The sequence below is a fragment of the Zosterops lateralis genome, assembly GCF_965231275.1.
Source record: "Zosterops lateralis genome assembly, chromosome: 1".
Classification (NCBI taxonomy): Eukaryota; Metazoa; Chordata; class Aves; order Passeriformes; family Zosteropidae; genus Zosterops; species Zosterops lateralis.
Genome location: NC_139762.1, coordinates 55,018,317 through 55,043,822, shown reverse-complemented (window position 1 = coordinate 55,043,822; position 25,506 = coordinate 55,018,317). Strand labels below are relative to the sequence as shown.

Sequence of the window (25,506 nt, the reverse complement as noted above, 5' to 3'; positions counted from 1 at the left end):
GAAAATTGCAAAGGTTTTCTGTGTCTCTTACCCCTAAGCAGTTGATTTGGGAAATTTTGATTAACTTTGTCTATGTAATCAGGAAGACTTATCAGCTGTAAACTGTTGGAACCTGGATAGTACTCAGGAATCGTATTAGGCTTATCCTCTTCATCTTGTCATCTGTCTGTCTGTCTGTCTGTCTATCTATCTATCTATCTATCTATCTATCTATCTATTTCCGTTTCTGGAGACAGAATATGGAGCTTGCTGGACTTGAGTCTCCATTTGTTTTCATATTCCTGTTCTGCTCTATGCTTAAACGTTTTAGCTCTATGCTAAAACTCCCTTTAAGTACACATTTAGAGCCCCTTTGGACAACATGAGTTGCCAAGAGGTTGCAGAGTAAAATGTGAACAAGCTAGATTAGACCGAGGTGTGTTGCAGAGCAATTAAACTTGGTAGCTTTTAATTGGAGGAGAAACAAAATGGACTTGAATTTGGAGGTTTTCTGCTTTTCTAATGGTGATGGCAACAATGTTTTTTAACCTGTACTATACACAAAAATATGTATTCATGTTGGGAAAGATGGGACAGGAAGGACTTATGAATATGACTGCATGGCAAGAAATACTGTAGATGTAAAACCTGAGTGAAATAGGAATGAAAGCCAGTTTCGAGATGTAAGCCTGGCAGGCAGGAAGACGGTGATTAAGCTGACAAAAGGACAAGAATGTTGCCTTTCCACCTTGGCAAAGACATCCAGGAACAAATGCATAAGAAAGAAGTCTATAGAGAGTAAAATGACATGGTAATGCAGTCATTCTTATAGGCTGCATGCAAAGTTTGTAGGTTTTGTATCTCACGCCGGTTGGTCAATGTGAATTAGAATATTCAACAGAAAAAAGGATATATTGTATTGTAACAAGAGGATCGCTCTCTTGTCCTCTCTTGTCCTCTCTTGTCCTCTCTTGTCCTCTCTTGTCCTCTCCTCCCCGCTCTTGTCCTGTCTCTTGTCCTCTCCTCCCCGCTCTTGTCTGCTCTTCCCCGCTCTTCTCCTCTCTTCTCCGCTCTTCTCCCCTTTTCTCCCCTCTCTTGTCTTGTCCTGGTTCTCCTACCTTTTGCCCTTACCTCTCTCCTTTGGCCCTCTCACCCTTCTTCCCTTATCTCTCTTGGCCCACCTCCTCTCCTCTCTCTCTCCTCCCTTGCTCCTGCTTTCTCCCCACGTTTTTCCCCTGCTCCTGCCCCGTTTTTACCCCTTAGCTCTCTTCCACCACTCTCTCCCCCCATTCTCTTTTTAGGGCTTTGCTCCAGCCGAGGCTGGTGGCTGAAGCAGGCCCGCTTTACCCACGACCCTTGTAATAATAAAGCCGCGTGTTTCTAGAGCATCTCAGATGTGCAGAGTTCCTTGTCCCTGCCATCCACGGAAAAAATTCCTACATATTCATTTCTAGAGTGATTGAAATATAAGTACTACAAAGCTGCAATTTTTGGGTGTTTTACCATAAAACCAAACTTCAAGATATCTCCTTCTACAGGATTAATGTAGTTGTGCTGTGTCAAGATGCAGAACCAAATGTTAGTTTTCCTACTTAAAGCACGTTCCTGTTGCTGGTGGGTTTATGTTTTTCTCTCCTGCTTGCAAAATTAGCATAGGCCGAAACAAGTCTATTCAAAAGTGGATTCTGTAAAATTCAGCTGGTTGACAAACTTTTTGGAACTGAGCAAGAGGCTGTTTTCTATACAACAGGCTTCTGTCAGCGCAGCTGTGCTGGACAGGATTGTGAAGAGGTGCTAATGCTCACTGGTTTAGTTGTTTTGGCAGAAGCCATTAGCAAATACTTTATTATATTGACAAAACTTCTCTTTTGCTGGTAAAATTGTTCTTGGAGATGTTTCTCCGTAAATGGTTTTGCATTCTAGTATGAAGTGTAGTTTGGTCTGGAAAGCTGCATTTGCCCTATATTTGGTTTTTCCAGTACTTCTAAAATAATAAAGGGCTCTGGCATTGACAGAGACCAAACTTTTGAAGTGTGTCAGTAACCAAACAAGTATGAAAAGGGTGAAGACTGAGAGGTGGCAAATCAAAAAAAGGGTTACTGAGAAATATATGGGAGCTGACAGAATCCCTTTTCTGTTGGTTGGATTGATATTCTTGCAGGATTCAGATCTGCTGTACACCTTCAGGAAGGTGGGTCTTTTAGCTGAGTGACAGTAAGTCTTTGTATTTTGCTGCTTCTGTTATCAACACACTAGCAACAGCTAGAGTGCATTGATTTTTTTTTTTTTCCTGTTTGATTGAGCTACCCTTTTGGACTGGCATTTAGCATCCTAGCATGAGGGCTTAGCTGATTTTTCCACTATTATTTTTTTCAGTCACACATAGCCTGAATGTCCAAAATATGGTGAGTTTAGGAACAAGAAACAGTTGAAAATGAGTGCTTTTCTGAAACAGTGTGTTCCCGTTCTTTGTTCAATATGAAGCATATAAAAATTTTAATAAACCAGTCATAATTCTTCCTCACTTTAATATTAAATATTGACTTTCAACAGTGCATGAAAGTAATGTTTTTCTTATGCCTTTTCACTCTATTGCTTGTTCTTCTATCTAGGTAGCAGTATTTTGTAAAAAACTCGAAAACTTCAGAATTTTGAATTCTGTCCTAATGAAGAATACAATATCAGACAGAGAGCCTGTGAGTTGTAAGATTTAACACTGGGTTAATTTACAGTGAATGAAACCAGATTAGATACTGAAAATCCTGGATATGAACAGCACAGTACAACTCTGAAGACACTCACTGATGGTTTAATATTTATTTTTCAGAAGCTATTATGCTTGGACTGGTGCCTAGCTAAGTTAACAGAAATAAAGCTGGAAGATTTTGGGCATTTTAAGAAGCCACGCAGCAGGCTTTTACAAAGCAGTATTTATTGTGTTTGAGTTTTAATAGTCCAAAGAGAAGACTTTGATAATGAAAAGATCATGAAATATTTTGTTATTACTAAAAATTTCTCTGCTTGTTTCCAAATGAATAATTTTTTAGGGAATCTTCTGTCTAATAGCATTATTATCTGCTTTATCTTGTTTTGTTAATCTTTTTTCCTTGTCTGATGGACTTCATGAAGATTGCAGGAGTTTTTCTTTGGTTTGTTTCATTGTTTCAAATGGTGAGGTTTTGTGATTTCACCAAAGAAGCAACTAATTAAAATGGTGAAAAGATCCAGTGTCTTTGTTGTGCCCTTTCAGGGTATTGTCTGTGGGTGTTGTTAGATTTGTAGGAAGACTCTAAGTAGCTGCTGTTGACCTGAAAATGTTTTCCAAGTAAGCATATGGTTTTCATTACTTGTGTTTTTAGAATACTGTTATAAAATAAAATACTGTCAGTAGCTAGCAAACAGAAAGAAAACAGTCTTGGGTGTAGAAGACAAACTATTGAAAAACAGCCTGGTTTTTATCATTTTTGGAAACCAAAATAGTGTCAGTATCTGGCAGTTTTGTATATACCTGATCATTAACAGCATTTTATATCTCAGTGTTTGTGCCAACAGCTAAACCCATTGAGCTGCAAGTCGTCTTGTAGAGAAAACTTGGACATAGGAAGTAGCAAATGTTACTGTGAAGTAAGGATGTAATGAGAATAGGTTTGTGGATAAGTCTTCTTGTAAGTAAAAGGTCTTGTAAAGAGAAAAGAGTAATCTGTTATACATAGGACAAGAAGTAGCTGTTAGAATTTCTGCAAAAAAAGATTCCTATTAAACATTTAGAAAAGCTTTCTAAGAGGAGGATGGCTTTCTTTTCCAATGGAGTCCTTGTGGGTATTGCAAAGTCAGGGTAAGGATTAACCTGGTGCCGTGGTGATCATGTCTTACAGTGACCTGACCACCATTTCAACAGGAAAATAGGAGGCCAAAATTTTGTAACTTTTTAAAGGGACTGCATCTTCCAAAATTATTTTATGGAACCTTTATGAAGTTGCTTATTCATATAAAACTATATTCTTTGTACAATAAGAAGGGGTGCTATATATCATATGCCTGCTCAGAACATATACTATATGATTGTCAGTTTCTTTTATTTCTGTCAAATTAAAATAATGACCTTAAAATATATGGGAATGAATTTATTGATGAATTGACCTTCTTTTAAGATTAAAATGGAAAAGAATAAATACCTTTATTTCCAAAACATGAATTTTATTACATCTCCTCTGTTTACATGTTTCGTGTGTGTAGACTAAACTAAAATCAGGCTCAAAAATATCACTGAAGTTATTGAAAGGTTTGAAATGACAGCCTGGAATTCTAAGACTATGTTGCATTCCATATGACTTAATCCTTTTTCAGGATTAAACTTTATAGATTTGTTTTGAAAATTTTTGAGGAAATATTTGGAAAGTTAAAAAAACAATTACATACTGACTTTGAGTTCATTTGATACATTTCTTCAACTTCTGCCCCTGAGGCACTATGTATTTGATCTTAGAGGGAGAATTCAGGGTCATGGTATATAATATTCCCAGCCATGGAGATGCCACCTCCAGGGGAAGTGTTTGGTCAAGGTCAGCTCCTTCATTGGACACTGCTGCACAGATTTGTCTGTCAACATAACTATGCCCAGTCACAGCAAATGGATGTCTGTTCAGGTAATACCCGCTTTAGAATGTACATCACCTGTTTCAGATGAGAAATAATTGTGTAATTAAGCAATTACCTTACATTTCTGTCATGGGGTCAATAGATAATCATGTCCTTATCATAAGACTTCTCTGAGGCTATCCTAGCACTATACTGCTTTGCTATAGCATCATAAATATTCATAGAAAATACACCTTGCAGATATATTGTTCTTAATTTTTCATGATTTTTTTTGCTATAAGAAGTAGTAAGTTTATTAATATCTGTTGAGCTGAAGTGTGGTGTCTTTCTGTTGACTCCTGACTCATTTCTAGATTAGCCAGATATTTCTCACAAATATTTGCTCCCTTACCTGAGTTGTAATAATGTGGCAGAGTTGGATGGGTAGAGCAGTCCTAGCAAAGTAGATAAGGACACACAGAGGTTAGGACAGACAGCTTGCCTCAGTATTTAACTAATTTCTGTGCAAGTTTTGCAGCCTGGATGTTCTGGGGAACATTGCTACACTGCTGGGAGTAATTCACTTCACTATTTTAATATTAGCTTTCACTATATAAATATTTGTAGTCTTAATATCAGCTGTATCTGTACCAAGCATGGAATGAGAAGTGATTTTTTAGTTTTAAGTGTGTTCAGCTGAGAATATTTGTGTAAACCCAGAATTAGCGATGGGGAATTTGGGTGTCTATTAGCCTCCTTTAAGATGGGGAGTGAAATTTGGGGAGTAATCTCAGTATCATCAAAAAGCTTTTAATTGAAATTTTGTTTTCAGAAATGGTCATTGTGACACATTTCATTTCTTAGATCATGTAGAAGAATGACCCCACTTAGACTGGGAAGCTGCTTCTGCCTTGAAATTCAGAGTGACAACTTAAACTTTCATTGACTTAAGCAAAAGAAAGTGATAGCGTCTCTGGAGTAATTACAGTTTGCGCTATAGAGGGAAGGACTGCTTTCTTGTAACTGATATTTGGCATGTTATAAAGCTAGAAAATATGGCCTAGAAGTTTGCAGACTGATTAAAAGCCTTTTGAAAACCAAACTTGTGTTGGTTGAAATGGCCTTTGGCTGTCCCAGAAGTATGGTTGGTGCCTTAAGAGGAGTTGTGTGAGGCTGGCTACCCAGATCACATGAAAATTGAATGGAGTTGAAAAACTGGCAGAGGCTGTTGTTTGTCCTCTTCTAGACTTTCAGTAGCTAAATCTTAGCATAGCATTTTGTGTTTGATTTAACAACTTTGTTTTATCTATGCCTTCCAACTTTTAACACCTGATTTCATTCAAAAGACGGGGTTAGAATGTCTAAATCAACATGTGTAAAAGCAATAAATATTGTACGCATTTGCAATCATCAGTTGGGAAATGAAATGTTTTTATCAGATTGGTCAGATTTTATGCTTGCTGATTTAAAGCTTATTTTTTTTTAACATCCTTTCATCTCTCTTGACAGTTTGCTCTGACTTCACCTTTCTTATATCTCTTCTGATCTCCTGTAAGCCTGCCTATTCAGGAAGTTGTACTTCCTTTCCTTCTGACCAACACATGGCAAGCATTTTCTAAAAGTCGTTACTCGTTTTGCTAACGCATTTGGCAGCTCTGACAATGCAGTTTCATATAATGCGCCTGTTAGATTTTGGCTTTTGTCATCGCAGAGAATTGCCTGTGTTCTTCTGCTTGTTTCATTAATCTTTATTAAGTAAAGATGTAAACTATCTTTAATTGAATATTTTCTTTTGGCAGTAGAACAAGCCAAAAGGTGTTTCTCATTAATTTGTTATTAAGCAGGGATAGCCATCTATCTGGATTGAATTTGTGACAATGTTTAGTTCCTATTTGTAGAAATGCCTATGTTGAACATATTTTTTCTATGTTTTGCTCAGAATATCCTATACAGCCTGACTTTTGTAATGTCATTTGTCATCTGGGAATTGAACTACAGGGAGTTGCTCTGTGTTGACAACATGGCTCCGTGTTGCTTTTTTCTATCCTTTTAGTACAATGTGTTTTATATTTGGCCTTATAAAGTTTTATCATGCTATCAAATCATGAAGAAGTGCAGAAATTATGGCTTTTGGTTTTCTCTTGCATGTGATACAAATATTTTGAACATAGGTCATAATGAGAAATGCTGACCTTTCTTTTTATGACACAGAAAATCATACTCAGGCTGTCCTGTAGATTTAATTATGAGACCACCATTAGCTTGAAAGCACATTGTATTGAAGAAGTGAGAATAGCAATTTCAGGTGTTGAATGAGTTTTCGTTCCCCTTTTCCAGTTTCTATGCATTGAGTAATTTTGTGAGATTTACTTCTTTCTTAGTTGTTTTTTTGAAGGTGCAAATTGTTTGTGACCCACTATCCTGGGCTGTTAAATTTCATGAAATACCAATCAAATGCACAACAAGCTGAGAAATATAGAAACATTTTTTTAGTCTTCATAAAAATCCCAAATGAATCTAAACTAACCTATGTAAAAATACTTCTTTTAGAGTGATTGTCCCTAAAGTGATGATACTGCAACACAGCAGTGCCTGTTTATCCCAGATGCTTTCAGGGAGCTCCTAGCCAAAATGAATTGTTTTATTCATGTTAAGAATTCTGTTATTGTATCATCAGTAACTCATAGGCAAGGAAATAAGGTGTCCAAATGTCTGTTCTGTACGTATCTTGAAATAGCATAGAATCTACAGACATATGAAATTTTGTCTGGGACAAAGTTGTTTAATTGCTTTGCCTGCTTTCTGAAATTTTATGAAGAACGCCTGCCATAAATGTATCTAAAAATCCCACTTTTGTCTGGCAAAAATGAAATAAAGCTACGTTGTAGCTGACATGGTATTAGAAAGTATTAGAAGACATTAGTCTGTTTTTCTAACAGAGTTCTTTCTGGAAACAGGTGTGGGTTGAGTGGTTTTTTGCTAGCATTTTTAAATTTAGTGCAACATTTTTGAACATTTGGCAATTTGGGTAGTAACACTTTTGTGTAGTCCAGCAACTTCTACTGTTATTACTTTTTTTCGTAATCTTCAGCCTGACCTTTCTTGCTTCATAATATTTATTTCTGTGTCTCAGAAACAAATTATTTAGAGCAGATTGTAAAGCAAATTATGTCTCTCTTATGTGATAAATACATTGACCATTTTAAAGTGGATAAACTAACAGTAGTTTGTTATGACATGTTATTTTTTTCCCCAAACTTTTGTCCCACATGATGCCTGAAAATATTATAATTTTTCCTGCACTGTGTTCCAAACCTTGAGTGCCATCACATGGCTCCTGCATACTAAGCCCAGAACTGTAAGCTGTGTTAGAAGTAACTTTCATGTTTGAGAATAATTGGCCCCCTTTCATCATTCAGGAATGTCCCACCAACCCTAGAAAAGTAGCTAAGATTTATTTCCCATTGAGGAATGTCTTATGGTGTATTAATACCAATGTAATTTGATTGGATAATACTAGCAATCTCACTCTTAGATTTAATTAGAATGTGTATCTACTGCCAATATTCACAGGAAATTTATATGTTTCAAATCATTTTACCAAATAAATCTTCAGTCAGCTGCAATTAATGTCTTGCATAAAGTTACTTCTGCAATGCCCCCAGGTAGTGATGAGTGTCTTAGTGCTATTATAATTTACTGTTTATCTTGACATGATTATTTTTCAGTCTTGCTAGGGAAATATTTTTAGGCACTTTAAGTCTTCTTATGTTTCTCCATATCAAAGATTTGGTCATCAAGCAGCTGGAGATATTTTAGAACAGCTGTGAGCTGCATTATTACGTATTAGCCACCTTATTTTATAAAACGTTGTCATATTTACCCAAACATTAAAAGAAAAGTAGATGTAGGAACAGAAGGATGTTGATTTTTTATGTCACATTAAACATGTCTCATTTTGAATATTCATACACTGTGTAATGCTGTAGACTAATGAAGAATGATAGTAGAGATCCTGGTTAAGAAAATTATTTAAAAACTTTCATGTGCAAATATATCTTTACTGGCTCTATTTAACATCCTCTGTTTTTCAGAACTTTCCAATTGGCTAAAGTCTCTTTCTTCCTTCATGTTTGAGCTAGGGGTACGGGATTGCAGGTGGAAAGCTGTGGCATTTGCTTTGTATGCCTCTGGTAAAGGCCCATGTTTCCCTTAAACTGACACAGAGTAGCCAGTGCCAGTCCTTTCATACTTCTCATGACCTGTGGGTCCTGGTGGACAACAAGCTCTCCATGAGCCAGCAGTGCCCTTGTGGCCAAGGCAGCCAATGTTCTCCTCGAGTGCATTAAGATTGATATTTGCATTGCCAGCAGGTCAGTGGAGGTGATCCTGCCCCTCTACTCAGCCCTCATGAGGCCACATCTGAAGTGCTGCATCCAGTTCTGGGCTCCTCAGCAAAACAGTGACCTGGAGCTCCTGGAGTGGGTCCATTGGAGGACTATAAAGGTGATTAAGGGACTGGACCATCTCTCTTACACGGACAGCTGTAGGAACTGGGCCTGTTCAGACTTAAGAAGAGACAACTGAGAGAGGCCCTCATCAATGTCTCTAAGCACCTGAAGGGAGGGTGCCAGGAGGATGGAGCCAGGCTCTTGATGGTGCTAAGCAACAGGACATGAGGCAATGGGAAGAAATTGATACACAGGAAGTTCCCCAAGAATATGAGGAATAAGTTTTTTATTGTGCTGGTGATCAAGCACTGGAAAAAATTTCCCAACACCCTCAATCTCGTTCACTCCAGATACTCAAAAACCATCTGAACACAATCCTATGCCATCTGCTCTAGCATGACCCTGCTTGAGCAGGAAGGCTGGACCAGAGGACCCATTGTGGTCCCTTCCAACCCCACCCATTCTGTGATTCTCTGTGATTCTCTGTTTCTGGCTATTTCATAAGCTTGCTAGGCAGATTAAATAATGCTTTGACAATAACAATTTTTAGGAAGCAGTTGGAGATCTAACTGGGGATTATTGTCTTGCAGTCAGTTTGATTGTGAAACTGATGTACATTTTGCAGTAGAGAACCCTGGCTCATACTGCAATGATTTTGAATTCTATACACGTCAGGATGTGAAAGGTATCAGAAGAAATCATGTCAAGGTATAGAATGGGGATTTTGGGAGTTGGATAGGGGTTTAGTGTGGTGCAACTTTCTTTTGTTCCTTGCAGATTCTGTTTTATACAAATCTAAAGATTTACATGAGATTTAGAATCTAGGATGCTGCCTGTCAAGCTGAAATAATTTAGAAAACACTTAGTTCTATTAAATTAAAATTTAATTTTTTTTGTCTCTCTGAAATCTATTCAGCAAAATAAAAATACTTACACTGGACTTAAGGATCTAAAATAAATTCTTTACTGGTAGAGACTATTTAAATATTGACTGTAGCTGGTATCACTGGAGCTGGTGATAAGCTCCACTAAAGGGGAGCAGGAGTGTAATCAGCTGCCTTATCTTATCTTCCAAGACCATCACTGTTAAATCTATTCTCTCTATATTCAACTGGCATTATCTTTTTTGCCATATTTTTCATTATATCTAAACTTTAAACCACTAACTACATTTTATTTAACAGGAGTCTATATTTAGGTTTGAGGGTTTAATTGCAAATCTATGCTTTTCACAATGAATTAAGTATTAGAGAACACAGGGTATTCAGACAAACATAAACTTTAGGGGGCATTTTTATCTCCAGGGAGTTATTTTATATATTTATATTTGTGAACACATGTATGTTCATATGTATATATGTGCATATATTACAGTTACTGTAAAACCTGTGTACCAAGCTGAATATTTTCTCTTGACTCTTCTTCAAGCTTTTTGTGTTTGTGTTCATAGTTATTTCTGGAACATCTGCACTGGGTTGCTCCATTCGCCATGAAAATAACGTTCAGCCTTTGTTTTTTGTCTGGATAATGAGATCTTTCATTTTTAGCAATAGCTATTTCTCATTTAACTCTACTTTTTCCTACAGGAACCTTGTATATATATATAGTTCCTGGAGCAAAAAATTTCCAATGACAGCAGATTTTGTCCCCACACAAGCTTTGTCCACTCAGAATTCAAAAGCAGAATTATGTATTTCTTTCTTTTTAATTTATTGTGACCTATGAAGACTAATTAAATACTCCATACAAGTTCTAAACTTAACCAGAAAGCCATTAAATAATGCCTTTTATTTTGAAACCTGGCTGTTATAATGTGTGAAAAGGAGTTTAAAAATTTTATTTGTGAAACTCCTCTAGAAAAATGACCATCTTTTTGCCTGAATTCAGTGTTTGAGGGTTGGATGTTTGTCCTTACCAGAAGAACATTGCAAATTGTTGTATAGTTGTTCTGTTTACATACTAAATGTTTAATTTTCAGATGTTTGGTGTTCGTGAAAACATTTGTGTGAGTAGATGTGTTGAGATGTCTTTTCTTTGTTAGTAATTGAGGCCAGTATGTAGTTCTCACTTACTTCAATATGCTTTTCACTATTCAATTAAAGTTGTTTTCAGTACTTTTTTTTTATTGAGCAAGATTTTGTTTTTGAAGTGGCCCCACACAGTAAACTGGTTTTAATTCTACAGTTCATTCCAATGAGATAATGATGTATGCCTAGTTAGAGCTCTTTGGAACATTTTTGAGTGAATCCAGCATATTTTATTTGCTAGTCCTCTTATATTTGAATACACTGTTCTTTGCTCCAAACTTAAGAGTGTAAATATGAAAGGAAATGCTGTGAATTGTCTTTGGAATTTCAAAGTCGGCTGTTGTCAGATTTCAAATAAAGCTGGGTAAACTGGTAGGCTTTTTCTTATCTCTTGTGAGTAGTGACAAAGATTTGACCATAAGAAAAGCGTTGACTGTTCTCTAGCAAATTGTTTGTTTTGAAGCTACATTGAGCTTCAGTGAATTGGCTGTAGTATTCTGATATTACCTGTGACAATGAGTGTAGAAGTTGAGTTCCTCCACAGCTTTGTTCAACATGGATCTCATGTCTCCAGAAAAAGATCAGGCAATTGAGATAGTTTGTGGTATAATGGGGAAGTATGTGTGATAAGTGGATTTTGTTTTCCTTGGTATTATTTATTAATTGGAGTAGCAAAGTGCTTTAACTCCAGTTTTCAGTCATCATAATCCTCTCATACTATACATTAGGAGTAATTAATGAATTATGCAAGTGGAGGAACTGAGGTAGATTAGCTCAATGAAAAATGATTTTTAATTGTCTGCTTTAATTCACAAAGCCAGTGTTTAGACTGTCACGTGTACTGAACAGACTGTCTGTTCAGTCTGTTAAAGAAGATAATAAAGAAGATTATTCCAGGCAAATTATGAAAAGGAATCTGGGAGAATCAGGAATTTTTACGTTGCAGTATATGTTGATATAATGTAATTTGAACACTGTCCTCACAGGTAAGAATTAATCACAAATGTTGTTTTAAAACTACAGTTAAATTAAAGTTAAAGGAATCTTGTCTGTGACAAATATCTTGTAACTGCTCCAAGGGATTTCTCTTAGAGATGTCAGAAAAGAGCACGAGAATAGCTTCAAATGGGCTTCCTCTTTGAGGAGGACAAGTGCTTAAATATGATTATCAAGGGCTCTGCCATTATTAGGAATATTAGAAACCATCAATCAAATATGTTGATCCTTCCCTGTTGACTGCCACCCTTTGTGATGGTGGTCACTGGTTCCAGTGACCTCTGCAGCTGCTTGTGCAAGACCTCGTCAGTTGGAAGATTTTGTGGTTGTTCTTGTAAGAACATGATGACTATTTCAAAGAAAATTAAGACAGCATCCTTCTGGCCACAGCTGTTGATTTTAAGTTAATTATACAGCTGAACAATATATTTAGGTAGTTCAGTAAAAATTCTCAGTATTTTGGATTTTATTGGTGCTAACTCTTGGCAAACAGATTCTAGGTACTTGCTAAAGCCTTGCCATCTCTTATAAACAGTGTTTTGTTTTGAAGGTAGCTCTGTTTAGATACAGAATAAAGTAACAGAAATGAGGGGGGAACAATTCGTGTATCAAACCATAGTGTCATGCTTTTAGTATTGTTTGGGGTATTCAAGGTATCCTTAGGGCAGAGTGGAGATAACACAGGCAAGATGGGCCCTGTTGGACAGCAATTGTAGGCCTGTAGAGATACTGTAGATTCTCTGAAATAACGTGAGTCCAACCTCAGCTGACACAGTGAATTAAAAAGGAAATTTTAAATTTTTTAATTCAATTTAATTTTAAGGGATACAAGTCTGTCTGGAATTAAGATCAAACACATCCTCAACCCACAGAAGATAAGCCCAAATCCTTTACTCCTAAAAATGTGCAGGAATAAATAGAATATAATAGCATTCAGTGATTGTACAATCCGGACAGCTTGTTAAAAAAAGCTGAGGAGCAATAATAGTTTTCATTGTACTTGTCCTTGATTGAATTACTAATTGTTCTGTTTCTTTTAGGTTATGGTCAGACTGGTCCAATGGTTCAGAGAGGTGGATATGACTCCATTGCTGCTGCTGTTTCTGGTCTCATGCATATCACAGGGCATGAGGTATAGTGCACAACTTAAAAATGTCATAGAATCTTTGTGCTGTATACCAAAACTGGCTGCTACATGGAACAAGTCAGCCTATGCTAGCACACCTTCAATCTTCATGGAAAGAGTGATTAAGTCCTGGAATGGTCTGCCCGGGGAGGTGGTAAAGTCACCATCCCTGGATATGTTTTGAAAAAGACTGGATATGGCACTCGATGCCATGGTTTAGTTGAGATATTAGGGCTGGGTTGGACTTGATGATCTTGAAGGTCTCTTCCAACCTACACACATTCTGCGATTCTGTGATCCTTTATGCAAACCCTCCTGACTCCAACAAGAGGCCTTATCTCTGGGAATCAAAGAAAATAATAGTACTTATATATTCCAGGCAGATGAAGAAAAGTGCTCAAGAAACAGAAAATTAAAGAAAAAAAGAAAAACCTTGAATCTCCTGTGAATAAATTGGCAATGATGATAAACCGTTAGTGGCCACTTGTGGTCACTTCAAGAGCCTGGAGTAGGCATGTTGTTGATAGCTGGATGGTAGAACCATACCTATGAGTATGAAGTCTCACTGATGCTTGGATATTGATATTCCCTTTGTAAAAGCAGAAATTGTGAAGCTATCTAGATAAATCTGACAAAAACTGGGTGCTTTCAGTCATTCTGCCTGCAAGTAGGCAGACAGATGCCATGCATTTCTGGAAAAGCTTTATGTGCTGCCTATTCCTAGTGACACCCAAGATCTTTGGTAGTAGTGGCAGTGCAGGAAGCATAACAGTAGTTTAGTATCTGGATCCTAGAGGTACTCAGAACGTGTGTCTTCACCTCAGAAAGAGGCTGGTCAAATAAGCATTTAATTAAGCTGTCTTGAATCACCTACAGATGCAGGCAATATGGTCCCCAAATGTCCCTTTTCAAGTGAGGTAGTGTTGCAAGTCTGTTCTGTGCATTATAAATGCTAGATACTGTTCTGTGGTGGTGCTCCTGGTACTCTGGAAGCAGCAGTGCAGATCTTGCGAGTAGGGTACTTGCATGTTCTAGATAAATAAGGAATTAATGAAGTTTCTTTACTTAGTGTCAGCTGTACATGTTTGAGTAGATTGTTGAAAGCTAACCACACGTGATCTGGACACAACTCTATTGTAGGGTTGATATTCTGCCAATAAACTTGTTTTCTACTGAGAGCAATGGCAAACATCAGAGGTTTGTACTTCTGGCAACTCTTGTTACCAGAGTTGTCCTTTTTATTAGGGAAAGAAAACCAAAATCAAGCATTTTTGGACTGAGTAAGCTGAAACATGTTGTGCCTAGTTCCCTGAGACCGTCCATTTCTGCTGTGTTATTGGTACATACTCATAGGATGTCCCATCAGAGAACATGAGAAGACATGAAATTGAGTGCAGTTCTTACAAGCACTTCCCTTCAAATATATAGTGCACATATGCCCTAAGTAATGACTGATCACAGTAACTGTAGTGTAAGTAAATTCAACATTTTGTCTGTAGAATGGAGGTTAATACTTCCAACACAATGCCAGAAACTTCATGCACACCTCAAAATATACCAATAAAAATTAAGAGTATGAAAACTTTTAGAAAGGGGCAGATGTTGTTAGTACAACATGAATAAAGGAAAGTAGAAAGTTTGAAAAACAGAGGACTTTTGTATAGCTTTTCAATGATGCATGAATGACAGAATAAATAACTGTTATACTGAATAATTGCATGCAAGTTATATTATAAAAGTAATAGTCCTCAGTGACTGTTATGAAGATGGATTTTATTAAAAGATTATGTTAAGATCTACGCTGGAAAACCAGATGTTCACATCACCTCACCAAGACTTGAGGTAACGTAATTGTAGGAATCATTTAGTCATTGTCAGAAACAGCTTTGTCTGTTCATTGGGGGCTTCTAAAAATTCATTCAAACTTAGTCACTGCTTCACATGATTAAAATAAACATGCTAAAATTGCTTCTTTTTCTTTATTTGAAGTTGTTTATGTGGTATTTCCTCAGTTTCTCAAAACCATTTTTTCGTATATAGAGGGAGAGTATTGTTTCAAACACTTAAGTAATCAATGACTCCAAAGAAACAAATGTACTTTTTGTTGTTGTAGTGAAAACTTATACAAGTGGCTGTAAAATCATATTGTATGCTTGTTTGAAAGTTACTTTAACATAGCAAAGTATCATTAATAGTAAAATCTTCCATTTTTTTACATTTATGTTCATATGACAGAATTGTGTTAAAAATTTCACAAAACTAAGTCTGAACAAAGGTAGAAAACCTTGTTTCAGTTGACATGTAGAAAATTGGCCAAAGTAAAGAAAAAAAAATTTTACTCTTTCATGTTTTTTTTTTTAATGAAGCTTAATTTATTTGTTGACTAGATAACATAGAATTAATGTGCTAAAAGTAGTAAGTTCATTTGAATAGGTAGAATAGAGTCTGATTTTTTAAAATAATAAAATAGAAAAGGCCACTCTTATAAACTGGAAATGAAAAAAAAAAGGGAAAGTTATAATAGATGGTATTGGTTTTGTATTTAATTGCAGTAGCTATAGCTATAGATATTATAGATAATCAGCATAACATCATCAGTGCAACAGTGCTCTTTGGAAACATCCCTTTGGTAAGCAAACCATTGAATGTTCTTGCAGGATGGTCTTAGATGCAACAGGTGATGCAGCAGACAAATTGTAATGAATCTGAGCAGCAACAAGAAAGAATCTACATACATGCCTGAGGTGTTTAATGTTGAGGTGTACATATTTATATTTAGGTATACATATTTACAGTTACTTAGAAAACATTTTAATAATAGGGTACTAAAATTTTGTCCTGTATCTGATATATACAAAAATGTATAATCAAATAGCAGTATATATTCCTGCCTATTTAAAAAAAAAATAATTAACAGCTTGCCTTTTTTTTCCCCTTGTATCACTTAATGGTAATAACTTAGAAATGCTTTTGAGTGATATTTTGAACCTTGAAATTAAGCTATAACTTCTGAAATATTGCAAAATTATTGGCAAAACCAGCTACATTTGTGCTAGTGTTGTTTTTGCTGATTGTACAAACCCAAGTAAATTGTGTCTTTATATTATGTTTTTTGTATACAGAAACCTGCATGTGATTCAAGCTCTTACACATGTACTTGATTACTTCTATATCAGAAGTATATCACACCTGTGAAATTTGAAACTCTAATGTGTTTATGAAGGAAATCTGTTTTGTGTAAATTGCTAATACAAACCCATTTTGAATGAAAGTAGTTGCTTCAGGGCACATTCAAGTTTTCTTTATATAAATTAAAATGCGCTAAAGGACAAACTTTGCACTGATGATTCTTTTATAGTCCTGGGCAACATAATTTATAGATATTTCCTGGTTAAACATCACTTTCAAGTTTCATATTTGATGAGCAGAAAGCTTTTACTTAATATATTCAGATATATCAGTGCCAGATGAATGTGTCTTTGATGAGAATTTCTATGACTCACCAAGGCAATAACTTGAAATTAATTAAATAATGCCCAGTTTGGTTACAAATCCCGTTCCATCTCCTAGTGGAATGTAACATGTGGTCTTCAATATTCGAAGTACCCTTATGGTGGTGTATTCTTCCTTGTGGAAAAAACATTTTTGTTTTACTGAATATGAGACAGCATTTAATCTGCAATCCAGAGAGACTGTTATTTGGTTTAGTACCAAACAAGCTGTTATGAAAGAATACACATGGTATATATAGCTCAGAGCTGTTGAAAAATACAGCCATTGCTGGTTCATATTAGCTTCAGCAATTATTTCACATCTGCAAAGACTACTGGACTTAGAATGTTTTTATTAAGCATGTCATTTCAAAACAATTTTCATTTGAAATGGATGATTTTTGTATTATTGATGTAAGTTTGGGAAGAGAAATTATGTTGAAAGGGAAAAAGAACCCAAAAACTCAGGAAAGGAAGCTTCTAAAACATGTGGCTATATCTGGGCCAGAGTATGTTGACAAATTGTAAGGAATTTAGCAAACAGCAAAAATTAGGAATAAAAATGTAAACTATAAGATTGAGCAATAGCAAAACGCAGTGATTTAAAAACAAAAGGTCTACTCCGCTGATCTTTATCCTTTCAAATGAGGAAAGGGCACCCCTGATGCTGCACCTAGTTTAGTGTTCAAGCCAGCCCTTGCGGCTGGAAGGCAGCTTTGTTTCCTTTACACACGTTCTCCGTGGCTTGGACTACATTTGGTCTTCCTACCAGAACAATAATATCCTATCAGGGGGGGTGGTATTTGTCACTTTTGAAATAACTTGCTTGAATAAAAGATACTGTATAGATCCTTACTTTGCCCAGGTAACTGGTAAAATGTTAGCTGCACAAAAATACTGCTGTGCTGGCAGAAGCTCTGTCTAAAGGAAGATATTTCTCTGTGTGTGTAGCTTTATCCTTCATATAAAGCAGCTTCATATCTCTTGCAGGATAGTGATAAAAGCCTGAATAAATCCATTTCACAGTACTTACACCTGTGCATCCTGCCACGGAAAGACTGGTTTATGGCACAGGAGCTGATTAAAGCTGCTTAAATGGTGAGACATGGCAGCTAGTCATGAGTCTTGATAGAAAGACCAAGAATGGCTAGAAATTGTGTGGACTGGTTCAGAATTGTAGACGAGACTGTTAGGATAAAGCAAATACAACTTGTTAAAAATAATATAGCAGTATAGTGCTAGGAGTTTATGGGAGTGTTCTGTAAAGGGAAATTGCGGAAGTATTTTTAGAAATAAAAGTGAACTTTTTACTGAAGCAAAGGAAATGTTTGCTTTTAAACATTAAGTAGTTTAGTACTTGATGAGGAAGGTACTGGAATTCATATATAACAACCTATTAAAATAATCCGAATTTCTCCAGCTTCAAAATGTGGTGTTCCTCTTCAAGGGTGACACGCTGAAAACAGTGGAAAGTGTTTTCAAACTAATAAAGTTGCAGCACATCTCTTTGCAAAATCTCAAGTCTTTTTGGTTTCTTCTCAACCCAGTGAATGTAATGAAGAGTCTATAATAAAGAAAGAACAATTTAACAAACTGATTACTTGCAGCAGGTAATATGAGTTGGGTTTTTTGTTTTGTTTTGGTTGGGTGTTTTTGTATGTGTGGGGTTTTTTGTTTGTTTGGGGTTTTTGTTTGTTTTGTTTTTTCTTTTATTTCTCTGTGGTAGCTCTGAGGAGGAAAAACTTTCTCATGGGCTAATTAGTTTTCTTGGTAAGGCTGTGTGTAGAACTTTCCTGTTTTTCCCCAGAGCTGGGTACAATGAGACTGGTAAACAGATGGAACCTTTGAGTTGTGTTTTCTATTGGGAAGCTGAAATAGCTTAGTGTAGAGTCTGAAGAAGGAAGAAATAAGAGATTCTTCAAAAAAGTACTACTTCCTAAAGCAGTGTTTACCTTAATATTGTGTAGTTTACATATCATCCTATGGATATCTAGGCTATAGATAGTCACAGACTAATCCTTACTGCAGTTTGAATGAGCATAACTAATTTTTTTTAAGTTGTTGTATTTTATACAGTTTTTGTAATATTTAGTCAATTTCATGATATGAATAAAATAACAGCCTTTTCCATCTGATGTAGAAAATATTGTCCTACTGTCTTTTATTTCAGAATTGCTCTATTGATACAATTGATAATAAGATTTTTACAAGAAAAATATAATGATATATATGACTTGATAGCAGACTTGTGTAAATCCTTTTGGAGTGCAAAAGAAAAATGATGGTTAATGATTTTCTTGCATGAAGCTAAGACTTTTTTAAAAATAATTATCAGGAAACAATTCTTGTAGTCTTACTTAGAAGATTATTATTACAATAATTACACTTAACAGTTTAGACATTGCTAATTAAAAGAATTCTGTAAATTCAATTTTATTGAATTTATTGTACATTAGTTTAAATACATTTATGGTAACTTGACAGATAGCTGTTATCTATCAATTGTGATGATTTTAAGTTGTCTTATGGTAGGCTTACTTGGGTGACAGAACTCTGGAAGTCTCATTACTTTTGCACTGCTATTTTTCTTCAAAGCTTAAAAACAAACAAACAAACAAACATTAGGACTTCAAAATAAGGAACTTCTGTGATAGTCTAATTGCCTGAGCTCAAGCTTTTCAGAGTAGGAAATGGAGAATATTTCAGAAGAACCACTATGATAAAAGCCTAGCTGGGCTGAAATTAGAAGTTCATTTTGCCATTGATTTCAGAGGGGATGTATGTCATGCCAATGATTACAGAAGTTCTGAAACACATGATGTAACATGAAGATTCTTCCCTTGGTGCTAGAAAAGGGATGACAAACAGAAAAAGGATATTTGAACAAACAACTTTTCAGTGACTTCAGTTACAAGGTCATGAATTTGCATGTATTTACGTATGTAATATTTACATATGTAAACAAAAATTCGCTTTTGTTTTCTTCCTAGAATCCTGGAGTGTGTATAGTGAAAAATACAAAACTGAGCTTGGACTTGGGGAGGGACTGTGAAGAGGGAGAAAAAGGGAGTGAGAAGAATGAAGCAGTATGGCTCTGCCTTTTAAACAGACACCTGTGTCAGTGTACTGTGGGAATTGTTTAGGCCTTTGGCTTCTAAACATAATAAAGTTCAGTCTTCACTAGCTTCTCTTGTCTCTTACATTATCTCTTTTCTTTTTGCACTGGTGAGTTTAAGCATTATGTTATTAGGGACAAAAAGCTGCATAATAAATCCTTCATGATTTGCAGCACGTGGCATCATGAAGTGGCAGCTTTGTGTACATGCTGCAAGAATACCTGGTTTTCCATGGGAGTTTTTATATATCACTTCACTCAAAGATATTAATTTCTTGCACTAACTGCAACTGAGTGCAACCATCCAACCAATTCCTTATCTACCAAGTGGCCTATTTAGAGACAAGCATCTCATGTGGGACGGTGTCAAATCCTTTGCACAAGTCCAAGCAGATGATGTCACTCACTCTTCCCAGATCTACTACTGCTGTAACCCCATCACAGAAGGCCACTAAATTTGTCCAGTAAAATTTGTCCACATTTGCCATAGTGAAGCCATGTTGGCTGTCACAAATCACCTGCTTATATTCCAAGTGCCTTAGCATAGCTTCCAGGAGAATCTGCTCCATTATCCTTCTGGATTGGAAGAGGACACTGGTGGGCCCATAGTTCCCTGGGTCTTCTTTTTTGCCCTTTTAAAATATCAGGGTTATGTTTCCCTTTTTCCAGTCAGTGGGAGCTTCCTGGGACTACCATGACTTCTCAAATATGATGGATGGTGGCTTAGCCATTCCCACTGTCAAATCCCTCGGGTCCTGCAGATGTATGTCATCAAATACAATGGGTTTATGTGCCTTCAGGCTCCCTAGATGGTCTTGGACCTGATAATTTCCTACAGCATGTGGTTCTGTGTTGTTGTCTCTCCAACAGATATTGTGGTGATTGAAGCCCCCATGAAGAACAGGACTTGTGCATGTGAGGCCACTACGATCTATCTAGGGTCCCATCCACTCTGTCTCCCTGGATTGGGATATGGCAGGATTATAGTTACCTGCAATTGCTCTCCCTGTGCTCTCAGTCAGCTTTTCATCCATTCCCAGTGAAACTCCATGTGCTCCAGCTGGTCATTGACATAGAGGGAAACACTGCCTCCTTGTCTCCTTTGCCTGTCTTGCCTAAAGAGCCTTCCTAAAGAGCCTCCATTCCAACACTCCAGTCACAGGAGTCATCCCACCATGTCTGTGTCATGATGGTTAAATCCCAGCCCTGCACAATTGTATTGTCTCTGCTTGTTTTCCTGATTTTAATTTTTTATTTGTTTATTGTTTTGTTTGTCTTGTTTCATTTTGGGGTGTTTTCTTTTTGTTTAGGATGGTGAGCCAGTTAGATCAGGAGTAGCAATGACAGACCTTGCTACTGGGTTGTATACATGTGGAGCGATTATGGCTGGCTTACTTCAGAGGTATAAGACAGGAAAAGGACTACACATTGACTGCAATCTCTTGTCAACTCAGGTAGGAGTGGTAAAAAAATTGCTTTTTGTTGTGTAGATGTTTGAACCTAAGAATACCATTTACATATAAATAAATGTGCATTAGTTAGTATGACAACAATAATAATGAAATCAGTGATCATTCTCTTAACCTGCCACCCATTTTATATGACGTGGTTGTTGTTATTACTGCACTAAGTTTGGTTTTCACTTTTTGTGAAGGACTGCCATGTTTTTTGAAAACACATGTTAGTCAAGGGTTTTAGTATCACTGAGATTGTAACAGTTGTAGTGAGTAATTGGAGACAGACAAGCCTAAGTGGCAAAACCAATGTTGAAAAGAAGGCTTTGGCACTGGGTAAGGTTATTCTAGAGCAATGGAATAATTTGTGCAAAATCACCCAGAGTATTAAAGGATCACCCAAGTTTCAAAGTAATGTAATCCAGGAGGTCTGCCTTTTAGGTCTGGGAGTTAAAGAATGAAGTAAGCTTGAAGATGCAGCATTTTTCCTAGGCATTGAAGGGAATGTTGTTTTGATAATGAAAGCTATAGCATATACTACAAATACTGAGAACTTTAACTCTTCTTTGAATATTTGAACACCATTGATGCAGTGATTTATAATTTCTAAAAAGCAAGTGACATTGATATGAACTGCATATGATCAGATGGCTGATGTAGGTACTTGCTGGTACCAACTGGGCACATGGTACAGAGGAATTTTTGTTTACGTTTTAAAATGTACATCAAAATTATATGCAGTCCTAATTAAAGCAACTACAGTGCTGTGTTGTTTTCATCTTTATTCGGTTGTATTTTTCAGCACATTATACCTGTCAGTACAGTTGAGAAATGACAGTGCCCATTGTGCTAAAAGTTGGCCCAGGTGTGAGCAAAAAGTTGGACATCTATATCATTGTATGATAACAATGATCAAGACTAATGATTGAGGTTGCTCTTGTTTTAGTGCCTACTGCTTTTGTCTGAATAACTACTGAAATCAGAGAGGAGGTGAAATCATTGCTTAAATCAATAAATAACTTTTCATTTGCTTTGGAACAAATGTTTGTAAGAACTGAACTTAATTATACTTAAATATATTTGCAAATGTATCTGTATTGGAAAAATGTTTAAAAAAAGCAGTTTAGAAAAATATTTTAAATGTGTATTAATTGCTTATTAAATGTTTTGTGTATATATATGTATGTGGGGAGGGGTTCTGTTTAAGGTTTTATAGTGATATATATTACGGCAGCTGCTCCTTTAATTTCATTTAAATTTCTAATTTTCTAAAAGTACTTCTAATAATTTTTATTAATTTCCAGAATAATTCTGGGAGGGGTGTGTGTGTGTGTGTTTAATTCCTTGTTCGACTGTTTTTGGCCTTTTTTTTTTTTTAACAAAGTCTTCTTGATTATTATTCAATCTTTTGTTGAATGCTGAAAGCAAGAAGAGTTGAAGTTAGGTGTTTCAATAGCTGTCTTAGTTCAGTTTATTTTGTTACCTCATTTGCCTTTATAACCTTTTTCCTTGATCAGGATAGATTTGTCTATACACAGATGTATTCTTATATTGCAAAATTTCCATCTGAACTTCTACATTATCATCCTTTAGGCCACTTACTAGCATACACAAGGAAGAGATTGATGACCTGGATAGATGTTAATGAGCAAAGCATGTGACATGGTGTTTGTCTTCTACATCATTAGTTGAAGCAGGATTAAATGGTCAAGAAAAAGCTAGGTGGTTTTTAGTGTTTTGTTTTTTTTTTGGTTTTTTTTTTTTTTTTTTAAATATTAGCCCTTCCCTGCTCATTATCAGATTATATTTATCTAAAAGTTATGAAGAATTAGTTCCATAAATGCACACTCCTATTGAAAAATAAATGTTTTTATTTACTTCAGTGTTGGGTAAATGAAATTCAGATAATTTAGTATATTGGAACAGAGTATGGATAAAAGATGATATTCAGAAAACAGCTCTTTTATCCTGTTGCTTCAGTCCAAATTAATTTTAGGGTGTTGTCCCAAGACTGTAACGAGAACAACTGTTAAATTGGAAGAAGCATATATGGATGAGGTTCTAAAGTAAAAAAAAAAAATAAAAACATGATTAATCCCATTAAAAAGATGTGTTAAAATGAAGAAAAACATAAGTGGCAGCTGAGTCTCTCTCAGAACATCTAGTTTCTAAGTTGGTTTTCCTTCCTTTGTAAGACTGGTGGTTACTTATAAGTCTATAAGGGTGAGTGTCTCTACTAAGAAAGAGTAGTACAAGTCTGAGAATTAAGGTAAATACATAAATTACTCTTGCAATTCTGATGGTAATGTATTTTTTTTAAAGGAAGTTAGACAATTACTGTGATACAATCTGGGTCTTTAAATATACATGTTTCCAAAGAGCTTTTGGTTTTACCTCCCAACGAGGTATCTAAAGCTAGCTTTTCCTCGTGTGATGAATGTTTAAAAGAAGGACTTTTTGACGTTTCTCACGGATGCTGCCAAAGAAATAAGGAACCTAAAATTTTAGACTTCTGGTTTATTAGGCTCTTGTTGGTGTTGATTAATGGTAGGATCTAGAGGTGAAACAGACACATAGTAATAACTTTTCCTTCAGCATGAGTTTTGCTGAAGTGAAGTGATTTTTAATGAGAAAAAAGGAATCTTCTATGTGTACTCAACCATTCTATTTATAGTGTTGCGACAGCAGTGTCTTGTATGAAACTTCTTGCTGGTTTTGCCAGCATTTCATGCACTGAGCTAATACAGCAGTGTGCTTGGATCTTTTGTTCATCCCTTCATCTGAACTGAAAATTGTGAACCTGTCTTCATTGTTCAGTGTTGATGACTTTGACTGTGTCAGAAAGGAATAAAAACCCCAGGGGTTAAGTCACTCAGTTAATTAGAAAATCTTGAAAACTGCTTGGTTTATTTTATAACCGAAAACTTAACATCTAAATGTCCATCTATCCTATGGGCCTACCTATGTCCATCTGATAGTATCTACACTGTGACTTTTCTGTATTCCTTGTAGAAATGCAAGAGGTTTTTGTTTGGTGGTGTTTGTTTGTTTGTTGGTTTTGTTTTGTGGAGAGGAGGGCCAAAGAATGCTTTTGATACTAATTTCCTGCACAGACGTGCATATAACAAAGAGCATTGAACTGAATTCAACTGCCAAGAAAACTGATCTGAAACTTTTTAAAGAGCTGTCCTACTGACTGGCAAGTTAGTTTTGTATTTGTGATCTGTGTAGAACCAAATTATAAGTGAGATCCTGTTCTCTGAAAAAAATCATTGTTTTTAGAATACCTTAAAATATGTATCTTTCTTTCAAATTCTGTGTTTTAAATACTTATTAGGACCAAAGAATATTTCTTTCTCCACAACAAAATAGAATTCTAGGATTTTTTTGAACAAGAGATACGGTAACTCTTAGGATGTGGTTTTGCAGTGAGCAGAAACTTTCTGTATCTCTCATCTATAAGCTTTTAACCCATGTTGTACGATTCCTTTGAAATTTTTGACTTTTAGATGATTCACAGTTGTAAGCTCCAGACCTTTCAGCAACTAAATAGTGTCCTTTAGATGATACTGATAAATAAGAAGGAAGTGGGGTTTGGATTTGGTTCCAATTATGCAATTGTGCCTTTTCTTCTGTTGTGGCTTAAAAAAATCTCTTGGAAGTTTTAATATCCTTCCTGTATTTAATTACAACCAGGCTCCAACAAATACTGTAATAAGTTGGTTTTGTTTGGATTAAAAATCTGCAAGAAATACTTTACATTTAATATTTCTGCAATTTTGAAGTATATTTTTTCCCAGATTCCACAGACAGGATAATGTGATTAATACTGTTTGTATAATATGATTGTTATCAGACATTCTCTGCTTCTATTTACTATGTTTTAGTTTGTATTTGCCACAGCAAACACTTAATCTTCTTAAAATATTGAAATGACTAGGTGATTCTGTTTAAGGCTTATCTATTTAAGGTGCTTTCAGTGCTATCTATTTCAGGGCTTTCATGGCATATCTTTTAGCAGTTATTAAGTATAGGTGAAACTGCTAAGAGTTGCATACTGCCTGTAACACATACATGGCATCATAGAATCCCTGAGCAGCAAGTTGTGTGGAAATATCAATCTTGAAACTTAAATACTCAGATGTCTTGACTGTATCTTGTTGCTTCTCTGCTTGCTGAGAGTCATGAGTTGACTGAATATCAAAAGAAAATCATCCTTTTTAGAGGTTGTTGCTTCTGGTGATTTTGGAGGCCTATGAGGACTGTTACACAGTTGTCTTGTTTTTGGG

At 35.9% G+C, this 25,506-nt stretch overlaps 1 protein-coding gene across 8 annotated transcripts in view; it reads left to right on the top strand.

Annotated features, from left to right (window-relative positions):
- SUGCT (succinyl-CoA:glutarate-CoA transferase) overlaps window positions 1–25,506 on the top strand; it is a 317,512-nt gene that overhangs the window by 23,608 nt on the left and 268,398 nt on the right. For 7 of the 8 annotated variants that reach the window (XR_014589484.1, XR_014589485.1, XM_083856369.1 and 4 more), the window contains exons 7-8: window positions 13,072–13,163; window positions 21,074–21,217. Coding sequence is in view for 6 of the 8 variants with exons in the window: in XM_083856369.1 (XP_083712495.1) it covers window positions 13,072–13,163; window positions 21,074–21,217 (236 nt within the window). In the remaining 2 variants the exon portion in view is untranslated. The remainder of the gene's footprint in view (window positions 1–13,071; window positions 13,164–21,073; window positions 21,218–25,506) is intronic. The other variant, XM_083856373.1, reaches the window with a different exon arrangement.